The 17,131-nt window shown below is 45.1% G+C and overlaps 1 protein-coding gene across 4 annotated transcripts in view; it reads right to left on the bottom strand.

Annotated features, from left to right (window-relative positions):
- The window catches only part of LOC133388690 (WASH complex subunit 2A-like), a 258,757-nt gene that overhangs the window by 41,964 nt on the left and 199,662 nt on the right, over nt 1–17,131 (bottom strand). For all 4 annotated transcript variants that reach the window (XM_061634772.1, XM_061634771.1, XM_061634773.1 and 1 more), the window contains one exon: nt 1,015–1,140. In XM_061634772.1, the coding sequence (XP_061490756.1) occupies nt 1,015–1,140 (126 nt within the window). The remainder of the gene's footprint in view (nt 1–1,014; nt 1,141–17,131) is intronic.

The raw sequence follows: 17,131 nt of genomic DNA, 5'->3' as shown, positions 1-17,131 counted from the left end.
CTTCTAATCTGCTTTAACCGTGTGTTTATGCTTCAGCTGTGATGTGAGAAAGTGTCATTTTTCTTGCTAATGAATAAAGTGCCTTGATCAACCTTTAAGTACAGTAGGGCCCCACTTTACGGTGATTCGCTAATGCGGCAGTCTCAATTAGACTAAAGCTCCACTCATACGGCGCTTGTTCTGCTTTTACAGCGGTTTTCGGGTGTCACATACCATTCAATGAGTTCTGCTTTATGGCAGTTTTCGGCGGGAGTCGGGAACATAACCCGCCATATGAGTGGGGCACTACTGTATACATATGTTGGTTGTGTACTGACTCTGGTTCAGCTGATGAGTATGCGGAACCTCCTACCTAGAGATTTGGGAGTTGTTGTCTGTTGTGAAACTGCAGCCCCTTTGCAGCTTTGGAATAACCAATAACTTTAACCTTAACAACCAGTTTCTGTCTTACTACCAAAATACGTCTGGTTATCTGGATTCTTAAGCTGTACTGAAATCATTGGTTGTATGAAATGATATCCAAAGTTGTGTATGCATATGAACACAGATACATGCAGGATTTTTAAACACTGAGCTCAGAGGAAAATGAAATGCAGAATGTCTGCATTTCATTTTCCTCACAGTTTACAATATGTACCTGGTAAATTTTGGGATAATAAACTGTATTTTATCTATTTTATTTTTTGTGTGTTTTTATTGTGTATGATTTTATTGTGAGCCACTCTGAGTGCCCTATTTTAGGGTAGAAGGGCAGGATAGAAATATTTTAAATAAACAAACCATACCATGGCAGTGAAATTGAAACATACATAACTCTTTTAAATAATGTTTAAATGTTAAGATCTGTGAATTAATTTTTTAAGTAATTAAACTTTGTTTTGAATGACATCCTTTCTAAAGTTTGTGTGCTACTACTGCTCCAGTTGTTCCTTTTGTGTGTTTTTTAATTGTACAGTTCAGCATGAGGACTTATTTCTTAGCAAACATTCCAAAGATATCTTGGGACTGACTGACCTGTTTTTTGTTGCTTGCAAAAAGATCAACATCTGGATCATTGTCTTTCTGCAGCTTATGACTAAAGAGAAGTTCTTCATCCTGAAAGACACCTGTGCTCTTGGAAGACATCGTCTTATCTGGGGGCTGGAATGGAAATAATGATGACTTTTGGTCCTCATAACTCAGTGTGGCAGAAACCGAGTTTATGACATTTGTCAACTTAACAAGATAAACATTTTTCAGTTCCAGTTTTCCAGCTCCCCACATACATATATATATATATATATATATACCCACCATCACCCAGCGAAAGAGGTCTTCAATCTACCCTTGTCTGCTCCCAAAGCTCAGTATATTACTTAAGTAATAAGCAGTTTTAAGTGCCCTGTAAATGCTTCAAGAGGAACTTTCTCCACAGGGCAGACTCCTCATGGGAATGTGATAATACTGTATCAGTATTAGCCAAATTAAAAGCCCAGGGCAAGGGCAATTAATTAGCACTCACCCACCCCCAGCAGCATTAGAGGGAGGAACAGCCAGGACCCAGGTAGAATAGTAGTGCACTTTTAATATCTATTGCCAGCTGTCCCTACCTGTGGTACTCTTGCAGAGCCGCTTGTGTCTGCAAGAGAGCTTGGCTACCTAGAGGGGCCAGCCAGGCCTGACTTGGCAGCACCTGATTGCAGGCACTTGTGTCTGCCTTTACTATTAGCTCCATTTATAAGGAATGCTGCCTTGGGCTTGTTGCCACTGGGATCACCACCAAAGGGAAAATACTAAAGGTTTTTTTTCCCCTTTAGAAGCCCCTTCATAAATTTGATTGATTGCGTTGATTCCTGTGTGAGAGGTAGGAACTGGGAGGATGTGTATGTACCTAACCCAAACTCTTGGTGAGAGACAAGAGTACTAGGGAATAATGACCTAGTGAGAGCATGGAAACCATTCATGGGCACATAATCAGGTGCTTGGTGGGTTGAAATGCAATACTGAGGTCACCTGTTGAGGGACTGAGGCAGTGGGGGGGATCAATAATAGCATCATATGCCTGGGTCAGAGGGAACTGGTATGGGAGGTTTAGGGGGTTGCTATTACCAGAGTCCTGGGGAGGTATGGAAGTCAGGGGAAGGCAAGATCATTTATAGAGGAAGGGTAGACACTTGATATCTGTCACCCCTACTCGGCCCGTCTCCAACAGAGGCTTCAGTAGCTATGCTGTTAATGTCAGATCACTCCACAATTACAGATGTGCTTTAATTTGACACCAGATTTGCTATTTATTCCCTTTATTTTTGTCCTCATGTTTTTTTCTAGTGGTTTCCTGTAGATGAAGCACATTTTTAAAAAAATATCACCTCAAAAATATTGATCTTAATACATCCCCCAAAGTATCAGTATTAATACTGATTTTGAGGAAAATACATTTTTTAAAAAAATCTGTGAAAAATAATGTTTTTAAAACTATTAATATTAGTATCAATATTTTTGTGGGGAAAAACCAAATCAGTTGGAGGTCCCTGGAGCACCATCAAATTACAGCTTGTGGGATCAGTTTCAGTTGTTGCTGCCTGAGGACTGGATGCTTGAGATAATGAGGCTGACTACATGCCCTCTTGAACCCCACCGATAAAGACTGGCAAAATTGAGTACAGGTGTAGGCAGATGCTACTGAAGGAGGAGGGGATTGACTAGATAGGTCCAAGGAGTGATTAATGGGAGTATGCTCTCCACCTTGAAAGAGGTGGTGATGTGGTCTTCTTGAAGAGGTTCTCAATGGATCCAGAGGTTTTAGAAAACTACCATCCAGTCTCCTTCCTGGGCAAGGTGATCAAGAGCCATCTGCCTGCTTGTGCTGCTGCTGCTTGGCTAACATCTCTGCTCTCTCCTTCTTGGGCTCCTGCTCTGCGTGTGGGCACCTTGCAGGACCAGGCCCCAGGTACTCAGCCAGCTGTGCCTGATACTGTTCCATCTGTCCCTTCTTTGGAGGGGATATATAAGCCGGCTGGCTGAGGGGGCTTGTGAAATGTGTATGAATGTGTGAATGTGAATGTGAAAGTGGGGTGAATTATATTGATTTAGTTTAATTTAAATTAATTTATTTTAATTAATTACAGTTGTTATTGGATACGGCGGCGGGTCTCCGGACAAAATTTGTTAGGGTGGGTGACCTGTTGTTTGGCAGATAGGGATAGAGGCATGTGCAAGCCAGGGAGGGAAGTGGGGGGCCAAGTTATAGGAAGTTTGGGCGGCAGGCGCTGGAAGGGTGCTATTGGCAGACCATGCCGGAATAGGGGAACACGGGATAGATACATTATATCCATCCCATGTTCCGGGTCTGCTCAGAACCAGACGAAAACTGGGGGACGCAAGGTTCCTACCGACCTTCGACTGCTGTTATGTAATCCAAGGTCTGTGGCTCAAAAAACCTCACTCATTCATGATATGATCTTGGATGGGCGGGCAAACCTGGCATGCATTACGGAGACTTGGTTGGACGAAGCCTCTACTCCCATTCTTGAGGCCATGTGTCCACCGGGTTTCCGTTATGCACAGCAGCCGAGGGTAGGAAGGCGGGGAGGGGGCGTGGCAGTCATCTACCGAGAGTCCTTGGTTTTTGCCAGACCTCCTCTCCATAGGACTCAATTTGTTGATTGTATGTACTGAAGGTTGGGCCCGAAGGGCAGTTTAGGGATCCTGCTGGTGTACCGCCCACCCCGCTGCACAGCAGACTCCCTGGCCGAGGTGCTGGAGGTGGTCTCAGCTGTACGGGCATTGTCCCCAGAATTGTTAGTGCTGGGTGACTTTAACGTGCATGCCAAGGCCACTCTCACTGGAGCCCCTCGGGATTTCCTGGAAACCATGGCTTCCTGGGAACTGCACCTTAGTAATACTGGGCCCACCCGTGTAGCCGGTCATGCTCTCGACCTTGTGCTTGTCCTGGGAGAGGAGAGAAGTGGTCTGAAGTTGGGAGTGGTTCACTCCACCCCGGTGTCATGGTCAGATCACTACCTGGTAAACATGGACTTCTCGATGCCATGCCCCCTCCGCAGGGGTGAAGGACCTATTAGAATGGTCCGCCCCAGGCGCCTGATGGATCCGGATGGATTCCTGACTGCGCTAGGGGAATTGGAACCTGCTGAAGGTCGCCCGGTCGAAACCCTGGTGAAGGAGTGGAATGAGGGGATCACCAGGGCATTAGACTGGGTGGCTCCGAAACGTCCTCTCCCCCTGAATAGAACTCAACTAGCACCATGGTATACACCGCGGCTGCGTAGTTTGAGACAGGAGGTGAGACGACTAGAGCGCCAGTGGCGGAAATCCCGCTCCGAAGACGTCCGGACACAGGTTAGAGCAGCAGTAGCTGCCTACCAAGTGGCAATAAAGGCAGGAAAGAAGGCCTTCTTTACTGCCTCTATTGCGTCTGCAGAGTGCTGTCCCAGGAGGCTGTTCCAGGTGGTCCGAAGCCTGGTCGGTCCAGCTGCTCAGGAACCCTTGGAACAGTCAAAGGCCTCCTGTGATATATTAGCAAAGCACTTCGCTGACAAAATCGAACACTTACGGAGCTCGATCCCGTGCGCCGTGGATACAGTGGATGAACCAGAGTTGACCAGTTGCATGCCGGTAAGTTGGGATCGGTTTCGGCTTCTCCCTTCTGAGGATGTGGACAAGGTGCTTTCATCTGTGAAGCCTACCACTTGCCTAACTGATCCTTGCCCATCGTGGCTCCTTATGAGCTGCAGAGAGAAATTGGGCGAGGGGATCAAGGCGGTGGTAAACGCTTCCTTGAAAGAGGGTGTGATGCCATCAGCCTTCAAGGAGGCAATTGTAAAGCCCATCTTGAAGAAGCCCTCCTTGGATCCCCAAGTTTTCAATAACTTCCGCCCAATTTCAAACCTACCATTTTTGGGCAAGGTCATTGAGCGAGTGGTGGCCAACCAGTTGTCAACACACTTGGATGAAATGGATTACTTGGATCCATACCAATCGGGTTTCAGGACTGGTCACGGAACTGAAACAGCCTTGGTCGCTCTGGTAGATGATTTGAGGAGGGCATTAGATAGGGGAGAATTCACCTTTCTTGTCCTCCTCGATCTCTCAGCAGCTTTTGATACTGTCGACCACAGTATCCTTCTACATCGCCTGGAGGGATTGGGAATTGGAGGCACTGTATTAGTGGTTCCGTTCCTTTCTCTCCGATAGGTACCAACAGGTAGCATTGGGGGAGGAGGTTTCAGACCCTTGGCCTCTCAATTGTGGTGTGCCACAGGGGTCTATCCTCTCTCCCATGCTATTTAACATTTATATGAAGCTGCTGGGGACAATCATTAGGAGATTTGGGCTGCAGTGTCACCAATATGCAGATGACACGCAGCTCTATCTCTCGTTTAAATCTTCACCAGAGTTGGCTGTGGAGACCTTGTCCAAGTGCCTGGAATCCGTGAGTGGATGGATGGGAAGGAACAAGCTGAAGCTGAACCCCGATAAGACCGAGGTGCTGCTTGTGGGGGACAAAAGAAGGTTGGGAGATGTTGACCTGAGGTTCAATGGGGTGAGTTTACCTCTGAAGGACCAGGTCCGCAGCCTTGAGGTTGTACTTGACTCCAGGCTGTCCATGGAGGCTCAGATTTCGGCAGTGAGCCGGGCAGCCTGGTATCAACTACACCTCATACGAAGGCTGCAACCCTACCTTCCTGCTCATCAGCTCCCCCTGGTAGTAACGCCCTGGTCACCTCTCGTTTGGACTACTGTAATGCGCTCTACGTGGGGTTACCCTTAAAAACGGTCCGGAAATTACAACTTATACAAAATGCGGCGGCTCCACTACTTACGAATAGTCGCCGCCGGGATCACATCACACCAGTGTTGTTCGATCTACACTGGCTTCCAGTTGTTTTCCGGGCCCAATTCAAGGTGTTGGTATTAACCTTTAAAGCCCTATATGGTTCCGGCCCAGTTTATCTTACGGAGCGCCTTCAACGCCACCAATTATGCCGCCCGACAAGATCAGCCACACAAGGCCTTCTCTCAATCCCGCCGACAAAAACAGCCAGATTGGCGGGTACAAGAGAGAGGGCATTTTCAGTGGCGGCCCCCACCCTCTGGAACTCCCTCCCACAAGATCTTCGGCATGCCTCTTCCCTAAATGCATTTCGTAAAGCCTTAAAGACCTGGCTCTTTCAACAGGCCTTTGGGATCTCCGGGGAAGGCTAATTGCTAAGACTGAAATGCCTCCTACCCTGTTTTAATATTGCTGCTGTATTATTCTTTATTGTTTTTATATTGTGTTATTGTATTTTATCTTATTGTGTTTTAAACTGTTTGTACGTCGCCTAGAGTGGCCTCTGGCCAGATAGGTGACACAGAAATTAAATTTATTATTTATTATTAATGGCCAACCAGCTGCAGGTATACCTGGAGGAAGCAGATCCATTCCAGTTTGGTTTCAGGGCCAGTTTCGGGGCTAGACTGGTAACTAGGGCAGGCCAAAGTGACCAAAGGACTGCACTGGCTTCCAGTATGTTACCAGGCTCAATTCAAGGTGTTAGTGCTAGCACAGAAACCCTTAAATGGCTTGGGACCCAAGTACCCAACGATGTGCCTTCCCCAATATCAACTTTTTGGTGGTACCATCACTGGAAGCTGCTCAATTGGCGTTGATCCCTAACAAGGTTTTTCTCAATCCCATTTGTGGAATGGTCTCCCTGGTGAGGCATGTTTGTCTCCCACATAATTGAATTTTAAAAGCGTTCCTGTTTACACAGGCAGTTGATGGCTGAAATATACTGTTCCCAGCAACCCTGATATCATTGACTGAGAGAATGTGATTGTTTTTAAACAGCTTTTATAATGTTTTTAATGATACTGTTCAATGTTCGCTGCCCAAGGCTCCTTTGGGAGGGACAGTATATCAACCTGTCTGAATGCTGAGGCAATTTGCAGTTGTTTTAAACTGTGTGCATCTACCATCAGAGATGACTAGAGAGGGGGTATTTTTGTTTGCAGCCTCCCATCTATAGTCCTCAAGGAAACTTGCCTACAGCCTATTCTATCTTTTCAGTGCTAGGCAAAAACCTTTGTATAGTTTCCAGGCTTTTAAAACATTTTAAGATTAAAATATTTAATCTGCTGATGATGTTTTTCTTGGCATTTTAAATGTTGATGTTCTCAGTAGTATTTATTATCCAATATTATTGTTACTATTGTCATTTTTATTGTACACCACCCTGTAATCTTATGATAAAGGATAGCATAGAATTTTCTAAATGAGTCATACAGAGAATAGAAAAAGCCATCACTTCAGAAGATGGAGATCATGAAACTTGAGAAGACTGGACTATCTTGCTCTGGTTGATTTTGATTAGCCCAGGGCAAATGTAGATTTTTTCCCCATTCTTTCTTACAAGGTAGACCTGGAATTTCCTTTCACTGTGCGTTTCAGCATAGATGAGTTACCTGTTTCATAGTCATTGTTCTGAGAGCTAATTAATTTGGCTCAATATGTTAGAATAAAATGAACAGGGCTATTTCCTGCCACAGTGCAAGTTAGAACCTCTTCATCAAGTAATATCTTAGGTCAAATAATATAGAAAGATTGCATGTGTACCTTTGTGTCTCTTGCCATTTGTAGAATTGTTTTCCTTTTTACCTTTTCATAACACTTGCCAAATTTTGGTCTTGCGGTAAATGTACAGCAGAACCTATTTACTGAGGACCTATGCCAGCAAGTTATTTTGGTGTCCCCACTTGTAATGACACTTTCCCCACCCCCCTACCCCCACCCCACACACAAAGAGAGAGAGAGGACTGTTCATCTGCTATCCTTCAATATTTAGAATTCAACAAAGAATCTGTCACACAATGGATAATCTGTTTCCATTTTCTTAAAGAGGAACAAGGCTTAGTTTTTGCAAGGTGTGGAGAAAATATGACATACATGTCATATACCTACCAAAGATTTCAGTGATCTATGAACAGAGTCCCTATGCCATGAATGCCCTCCTCTACCTCTATTCACATGTCCATCTCCCACTCCCTCTCCCCCTCCCTCCATAGCAGTCTTCATGCCCCATCCCCATCTACTGTAGTTCCCAATGAAGTGTCCAGTGCAACATCTGCTGCAACTTCTTGGGAACCATTTCAGTTGATGCAGCCTGATGATGTAGACAAGATGCTTGCGTTGATGCGGCCAGCAATGTGTCTTCTTGACCCTTGTCCTTCCTGGCTTATTAAAGCTTGCTTAGGGGGTTTGACCGACTGAAGCCAGGGTGTGGTCAACACATCATTGTGGGAGTGGTTCCAGCCACTTTGAGAGAGGCGGTGATACGACCATTCCTGAAAAAGCCCACCCTGGACCCATTGGTTTGTGACAACTACCGACCGGTTGCAAATACCCCCATTTTAGGGAAGGTGATTGAGAGGATTGTGGCACAGCAATTGCAAGTACTCTTGGATGAAACAGATTATCTTGAACCATCCCAGTCTGAATTCAGGCCTGGTTATGGGCCTAAATCAGTCTTGGTCGCCCGGATGGATGACCTTTATCAGGAGAAGGACAGGGAAAGTGTAACCCTGTTATTCTTACCTGATCTCTCAGCGGCTTTTGATACCATTGACCACGGTATCCTTGTGGGCCAACCTGATGAGATGGGTATTGGAGGCACAGTTTTACAATGGTTCCGATCCTATCTCCAAGGTTGTTCTCAGAGAATAGCATTGGGTGACTGTCTTTTGGCCCCATGGCAGTTGTGCTGTGGGGTGCCGCAGGGTACCATGCTGTTCAACATCTATATAAAGCCCTTGGGAGCAGTCATCAGGAGATTTGGGGCAAGGTGTCAGCAGTATGCTGACGATACCCAGCTCTATTACTCTGTAACATCTGAATCGGGAGAGTCCATGCAGGCCCTGGACCGCTGCCAGGACTCGGTGGTGGGCTGGATGAGGGCCAATAAACTACTCTTGAATCCTAGCAAGATGGAGGCACTGTAGGTTGGTGGTTCCCGAATCCGAATAATTGGCCCATCGCCTGCTTTGGATGGGGTCATACTCCCTCTGAAAGAGCAGGTTCGTAGTCTCGGGGTGCTCCTGGATCCACCTTTGTCGCTAGAGGCCCAGGTGTCCTCAGTGGCTAGGAGTGCCTTCTACCAGCTTTGGCTGGTAAGACAGCTGCGGCCATTTCTGGACCGTAATAGCCTGACCACTGTTGTCCATGCACTGATAACCTCTAGGCTCAATTACTGTAATGTGCTCTATGTGGGGCTGCCTTTGAGGTTGGTCCGGAAGCTGCAGCTGATGCAAAATGTGGTGGCGAGACTGCTCACTGGGCCATGGTATTGCCAACATGTCACCCTGCTGCGGAAGGAATTGCACTGGTTGCCCATTTGCTACTGGGCCAAGTTCAAGGTTCTAGTTTTGGTGTATAAGCCCTATACAGCTTGGGACCAGGATACCTGAAAGACCATTTTATCCTTTATATACCCTGTCAATCACTGCGCTCTGCAGGTGACGACGTCCTGCAGATACCACCTTATCAGGATGTCCATTTTGCACAACATAGGAAATGAACCTTCAGTGTAGCGGCACCTACCCTGTGGAATTCCCTCCCCTTAAATATTAGACAGGAGCCATCTGTTTTCTTTTCAGCGCCTATTGAAGACTTTCCTCTTTCAACAAGCCTTTTAAGTTGAGACCTATCCCAGTCTGTGTCTGTGTTGGAATTACTTTTTAATATGATCTTAACCCTTTTAAAAATGTTTTTAATCTTAGAAGATATTTTTGAAAGCTTTTTTTAAGTAATGTTTTTGAAGATGTTTTGTTTTAATGTGTTTTAAAGTTTGTGTTTATGATGTTTTAGTGTTTTTAGTGCTTTTGTTTGCCACCCTGGGATCCTGCTGGGAGGAAGGGCAGGATATAAATCAAATAACAACAACAACAACAACAACAAAACTCCTAAGCTAAACCTAGAATAAGGTTCTAGGTTTAGTCTAGAATAAACAGGGCAGATATTGGGCCACCGACTGGTAAGCAAACAGAAAGAGAATCCACAAATGTGCAAATTCTTCATTCTCTCTACTTGTCACTATCCAGTGGCCAAATGCTGGGGCTTAAACAGATCAATGCCTCATATGCCATGGGGAGGAACAAGTGTTTGGAACTGCAAGATGCAAAATGCACTTCAGGGGACTGATATTTTAGTTTTAAAGTTAGACCCAGCTAAAACTCATTTTCCCCCAGGCAGACCCACCACATAGATAGTGAGCAATTTAATATAGAATGTATTGTGATTAAGCCAGATGCCCACTGAAAATAGAAGGGATTGTAATAAAGCCAGATGGGAGGAAAAGTTGAAACAGTCAGAAGGAAATATTTGCCTGTAATGAAGTCAAATAAAGGGAAAGGTTGAAATGACCAACAGAATACATCTGTTTGGAGTCATATAAAGAATGAAGTTGAAACGGTCAACCAGATAGTTGAAATGGTCAACAAGATGCATCTGTTTGGAAAGGAAATAGTTTCTGAATTAACATTGTTTGAAACTGCTGAACACACCTTGCCAAATCCTGTAATGCTTATGTGATGCTTACGTGAAACTTGTGTACTGGACTCTAAATATCAGCATCCTGCTCTATAGAGAGCAGAGAGAGCGCAATTTTTTCCTTTGCACTGTTTTTGTGTAAGGTCTCTTTCTCTTGCTGTAGCAAAATAAACTCACTAAACTCTATTCTGAAGTGGTCTGAAATTTTTCCACCACAGAATTGGTGTCAGCAGTGGAATTCTCCGACATGGTTGGAGCTGGGGATCTCCGGTAAGCGCCTCACCAACAAGCCAGGCACACAATCACCAGGGGTAGGATCTCAATTCAAAATCCATTTCTGAACCGCTTGAGATGATTACTGGCCCTGGGACCTCTGACTGTGGTGAGTAGAATCCATAAATTGGGAGGGTGACTTTATTTAAATTATTGTCTGTTTGTATTAACCCTGTATCTGTATCGGAGTTACACAAGCATATGCATTCAATATAGTGAGTCTTGACAGAACTGTCATCTCAGCCTTCCTGGATTCATGTTCCTAGCTGCCTCTGAGAACAAGGAATTTGGGGGATCCATAGGGCACCTGAAGGACTAGCCTGCCCACCCCAGCTGAAGGGACTTTGTGTCCTAGTCTGCAAAGTCTTGGATTATAGAGATTTCTTGTCTTCTCTAAACATTTGTCGTCCTGTTCCTCTTTGATTGTTCTCTGGATCAAGATTAGACGCTACAATAGATAGGAGATGGGCTGTGACAGAGAATGACTGTGTTTCTTGTGTGAACTAAGCCCGTAGCTAGGCCCACCGGTTGATGACCAACAGTTTCTCGAGAGCAACAGAGTGTCATGTGATTGAGTCTTTTCTATTTGTTGTTCCTCCTGCCTCCATAAGGGCGAGGAACCTCACAGCGTTCCACCACCCAGGACAGAGATGACCCCCCTTTGTTGTTAACCTTCTCCATACCCTGAAATAGTGCTGCTATCTCCTTGAATTCCCTCAATAAGCCATGCCTTGTCTTCCCTTTTTCTACCATCTCTGGGTCATCAGTCAGTTCATTATGTGAGGGGGGAGTAGTATCCCCAGGCCCCCTAAGGCCATGCCGGCAGCGTTCATGTACAACCACTATGGAAAAGAGTCTTGTTAATGGCTCGAGGACTGGGAAGGGTATACCAAAGCGCCGCCTGAAAATCATTTTCCCATGGTAGGCACATTTGACATTGGTATACTAACCACACTGTGTCATCTTCTGCTCTGGACCACTTCTGCTCTGGACCCTTGCCCCTCATGGCTAATAAAAGCTAGCAGGAATGGAACAGCCGGTTGGGCCAGGGAGGTGATTAATGCCTCACTGCAAGAGGGAGTGGTCCCTTGCTGCCTAAAAGAGGTGGTAGTGAGACCACTTCTGAAAAAATCTTCCCTAGACGCAGAAGATTTTAATAACTATAGACCGGTGGCAAATGTCCCATTCCTGGGCAAGGTTCTGGAACGAGTGGTTGCTAGCCAGCTCCAGACACTCTTGGATGAGACCGATTATCTGGATCCATTTCAGTCGGGTTTCTTTGTCGGGAGTGTGACTCTGCTGATTCTCCTTGATCTCTCAGTGGCTTTTGATACCATTGACCATGGTATCCTTCTGGGGAGACTCGCTGATCTGGGAGTAGGAGGCACTGCTTGGCGGTGGTTCTGCTCCTACTTGGTGGGTTGCCTCCAGAAGGTAGTGCTTGGGGAACATTGTTCGGCACCCTGGGTTCTCCAGTATGGAGTGCCGCAGGGGTCAGTTCTGTCCCCCATGCTTTTTAACATCTACATGAAGCCGTTGGGTACGGTCATCAGGAGCTTTGGAGTGCGTTGCCATCAGTATGCTGATGACACGCAGCTCTATTTCTCCTTTTCATCTTCTTCAGGTGAGGCTGTCAATGTGCTGAACCGTTGCCTGGCTGCGACAATGGACTGGATGAGAGCTAATAAACTGAGGCTTAATCCAGACAAGACTGAGATGCTGCTAGTAGGAGGTTCTTCTGACCGGATGGTAGATGTTCAACCTGTTCTGGATGGGGTCGCACTCCCTCTAAAGGAGCAGGTTCGCAGCCTAGGAGTTGTTGTTGATTCATCCCTGTCACTTGAGGCTCAGGTAGCCTCGGTGGCCCGGAATGCTTTCTACCAACTTTGGTTGGTGGCCCAGCTGCGCCCCTATCTGGACAGGGAAAATCTCGCTGCAGTTGTCCATGCTCTGGTAACCTCCAAATTAGATTACTGCAATGCGCTCTACGTGGGGCTGCCTTTGAAGACGGTTCGGAAATTGCAGCTCGTGCAAAATGCAGCGGCCAGACTATTGACACGGACAAGGCGGTCCGAACACATAACACCTATTCTGGCACGCTTGCATTGGCTGCCTATATGTTTCCGGGCTCGATTCAAAGTGCTGGTTTTAACCTATAAAGCCTTACACGGCTTGGGACCACACTACCTGATGGAACGCCTCTCCCGATATGAACCTACCCATACACTGCGCTCAACATCGAAGGCCCTCCTCCGGGTGCCTCCTCAGAGGGAGGCTCGGAGGATGACAACAAGAAAGAGGGCCTTCTCAGTGGTGGCCCCCGAATTGTGGAATGATCTTCCTGACAAGGCACGCCTGGCGCCAACATTACTATCCTTTCGGCGCCAGGTTAAAACTTTCCTCTTCTCCCAAGCATTTTAGCATTTTAGTATTTTAATATGTGTTTTTGTCTGTCTTAAAATGTTTACAATTTTGAAATTTGGATGTAGTTTTAAAATTGTTTAAATATGTGTTTTAATTGTAGATGGAAGTTTTAGTTTGTACACTGCCCAGAGATCTTCGGCTATGGGGCGGTATAGAAATTTAATAAAATAAATAAATAAATAAATAAATAATCTTAGAGGATAAGCACCCATACCAAATGCCCGAATAGTACCTATGGGATGATGAGGCTAATAAGAGAAAATTAAAATTCTTGGTGGCTAGCCACAAAGACTCTCAGGCAAAAAAGAGCTTGAGGAATCTAAAGAAAAATTAAATTTGGCAGAGCAAAAGGCTAATTGGAAGCAGTCTGTTCCTCTGCCCTAACACGGGGTTGTATCCCTCACTGAAACCTAAGCTGGCAAAAGATCTCCTCAATCTCTGGTCTCCTCCCATGGCACCCACCGCTTCAGCTCAGCCACAAGTTGCTGCAGGAGCTGCGGCATCCCTGACTCCACCAAGACCTCCAGCTCCAAGCCTTCAAACATCAATTAGATCTCGGCCAGATTCAACAGCCATAATATTTGACAAGCCTGATTGGATAAATAGGGATCCCTATTTGGACAGTAATCTGGTTGAAGCAGATAATTATGAATGTTATGCTATTCAAAGGTCTCCTGAAGGAATTTACACCAGAATTAGAAGTCGCACCACTGGCTGGTTTTATAAAACATTTACCCCTACACCCACTGGGTCGCCTTTAACTCTCCAGGCACCTATGAGACAATATCCCAACTCAGATCCCAACAATCCTCAGCCTGTTCTTGTCCATGGACTCCAGGAGATTTGGCCCAAATGAAGGAGAATTTACCTAAATTAAGAGAGGACCCACACAAGGTCCAACAGAAACTAAAGATTATTTTTGATGTGTATCAGCCCATCTGGGCTGATGTAAACCAATTGATGACCCATCTTTTTACAAAAGAACAAGTCCAACAAAAATTTTCAAAAGCTGTGTGGCCAAGAGGGGCTCCCCCACCAAATATCAGTACAGCTAGAAATGCTATAATAGAGGCAATAATTCAAGTAGTGCCAGGAAAAGTGGACTGGACTAAAATTAATTCATGTAAACAATTAGCAAATGAAGACCCAGATGATTACACAGAGAGACTAAAACATATCTTTGAAAGGCATTCTGATATTCGGGATCCCTCTGAAACATCACCAGAAGCTATTGCTGCAGCCTTTGTACATAGACTTTTGGCCAAGTTCTCGGAAAATTTGAAAAATACTGTAATAGGGTGGAAACGTTTGTTTTATTTTTGGCTCTTGTAACTTTGTTAGTGTTTTGGGATTTTATTTAACGCAGCTGCTGGTAGCTGGCCGGGAGTCTATACTTTATCATTGTGTGGGAGTCACTCCCGGTTTTAAAATTTTTATAGTTTTTAAAGTTTTCTCAGCACTTCTTAGTATTTTATATTTTGTGTGCTAATGGATGCTGTTTTGGGTATGTGTCTTTGTTACCCCAAAGTCATTGTTGCTTTGATTTGTTTGAGCGTTTTTTGGGTTTTTTTTTTACTCCCCCAACTGGTGTGGACATAACAAGTAACTGGAAAGCAGCATCTGGCAGCAGTTAAAGGAACAGAAGTATGAGGAAACTCAAAAGACACAGGAGCTCTGATAAGGACGAAAATGCTGTGCTACCAAATCTCAGGCAGAGCAGACTGGACAAATATCTCTCATCAACTGAAGTTACGTCAGGTTCCGGTGAATTTACAATCCCAGTACAGAATCACTTCGATCCCCTGTGCTGAGAAGGTACTGAATATACATCCCTCGGAGCTGAAGAGAAGGGGAAAATAAGTAACATGCCCCCCTCCCCACTTGGTGAACAGAGGTTAAAGGATGGGAAAGATAAACTGCCTGGGGAATTGTGCTTGTTGATCAGCCAGACAGTCTAAACTATTTATAATCAATTAGATTATATAGTTAAGAAACTGGAAAGCTTGGCTGATAGCCAGCTGTGTAACCCCATATCTCCCAACATTCTACCACAGGAGGTGCTGGAAGAGATTAATCATGCATCCCGTTAGTCTAAAGAAAGCCAAGGAAATTGCGGAAGTGAGATCCTCCACTCCATCAAGCAGTCTGGTACTGAGACCATGCAATGCAGTGTTTCATCTATTTCCCTATAGGGGACTGTGGTGCCCCTGTATTTATAATACTGTAAATATGGTAAGTGTGGGTTTATTAGAGTATATATGGTAAGTAGACTGAGTGAGATGGGGGAGTACATGGGCTGGAATGCTGGAGAATGTTGTATTATGATTGGCTGAGCGTTTGAGTGTCTGAAGGTATAAATGAGAGGATGACAGTTCTGGTTGGAGAGAGTTCTGTTGGTGGGAGTTCTGAGGGAGGTTGAAGTTGGTTTTGTGGGTTGGATTGGATTAGGCTGGTAGTGAGGCAGGTTATTGAAGACTAGAAACTTAAAGAGAAACGCATCTGATGAAACCATATGCTTGTTTATACCTTTAAGTAATCTTGTTATTCCTGTGTATATAAATAAATATTTCTTGGTTTACCTAACGCCTGATCCTTGGCTGGGTTTACACAGACCAGAAGGGTGGGCAGGGCTTATACCAAGGTTGGGAAACAGTATTAATGGTGGCAGCGGTGAAGAGATAGTGTAACATCATCAGGTATCTAGAGCAACCCAGGGCTGTATTCTTTGTAGGCACAAAGATACAGGGGGGTTGTGGCCTGCAAGTGCACCCAGACACAAAGTAGCAATAAGCCAGGAGGAGACTAAGGCACAGTCTCAAGGCAATATTGTTTTACAGGGAGTGACTGGTGGTGCTGCCTAGCAGTGGGATCTTGAGAGATCTTTGCTAGAGCCGGTGAGAGAGCCATTTAAAGACCAGGACCCTGAGGTGGGACCGTGACAAGGCGGTGACCACAGGCGGGATCCTAGCAGATGGCACCTGAGGTGGGATCCTGACAGGAAGGGTCCTGACAGGGAAACCAAAAAAGGGGTCAAAGACCAAGATGCTGGAAAATAGGAACTTTTATTAGGGTCCTGACAGGGGCCACTTCCTAACTGGGGCTCCATTTTCTGCGCAAAATGACATCTACAATTCCGAGGATTTTCTAGCCATGCATGCTACTATTTTGTCAGCCAAATCAGCTACCAAGGTTATGGATTTATTTAAAACTCTAATGGGTAAATTACAGGACCATTTAACCAATAAAGTTACGAGCACTGCCCTAAGAAAAACTCCAGTAACATCTAGCTGGTTCAACAGAGAATGTAAACAGGCTAAAAGCCAGCTGAGGAAGATCTATCGCAAATACAGGAACACTAATTCCGGCCCTTTGCTTACTGAGTATGTTTTGCTCAGGCAAAAGTATAAACTTCTGATGAAGGAGAAAAAACAGCTATTTGAAAAACAGGCCTGGCAAACCCTAATAAAGGCTTCTAATGATAGGGACATTTGCTTCTTCTGGCACACAGTATCGGGTTTTCTAGAGAATAGTTGTATAGCTCCATTGTGTGTTATCAGCCCCAACAAATGGAAGCAGCACTGTCAATCACTATTTCTTGACCATGGAATTAAGGAGAACCAAACATTGGATGTCCCAGAAAATCTACCGGATTGGTCGCCAGTCTCTGTAAATGAAGTCAAGAACCTTATCTTACAGTTGAAGAACATTAAAGCACCAGGCATCGATTTCTTACCACCAGAACTCCTAATTGAGTGATTGGTGGGCTCCTCTGTTGGCAGCTGTTTTCTCATTTATTAATTCAACAGGGCTTTTGCCTGAGGATTTGGATATTGCCATAATTGTTCCTATATTTAAAAAAGGATTCAAATCCGATCCAGCCAACTATCACCCAATCAGTTTGCTATGTGT

The sequence above is a fragment of the Rhineura floridana genome, chromosome 7 (assembly GCF_030035675.1).
Source record: "Rhineura floridana isolate rRhiFlo1 chromosome 7, rRhiFlo1.hap2, whole genome shotgun sequence".
Taxonomy (NCBI): Eukaryota; Metazoa; Chordata; class Lepidosauria; order Squamata; family Rhineuridae; genus Rhineura; species Rhineura floridana.
The sequence above is the reverse complement of the archived record's forward strand: the minus strand, read 5'-3'. Positions and strand labels throughout refer to the sequence as shown.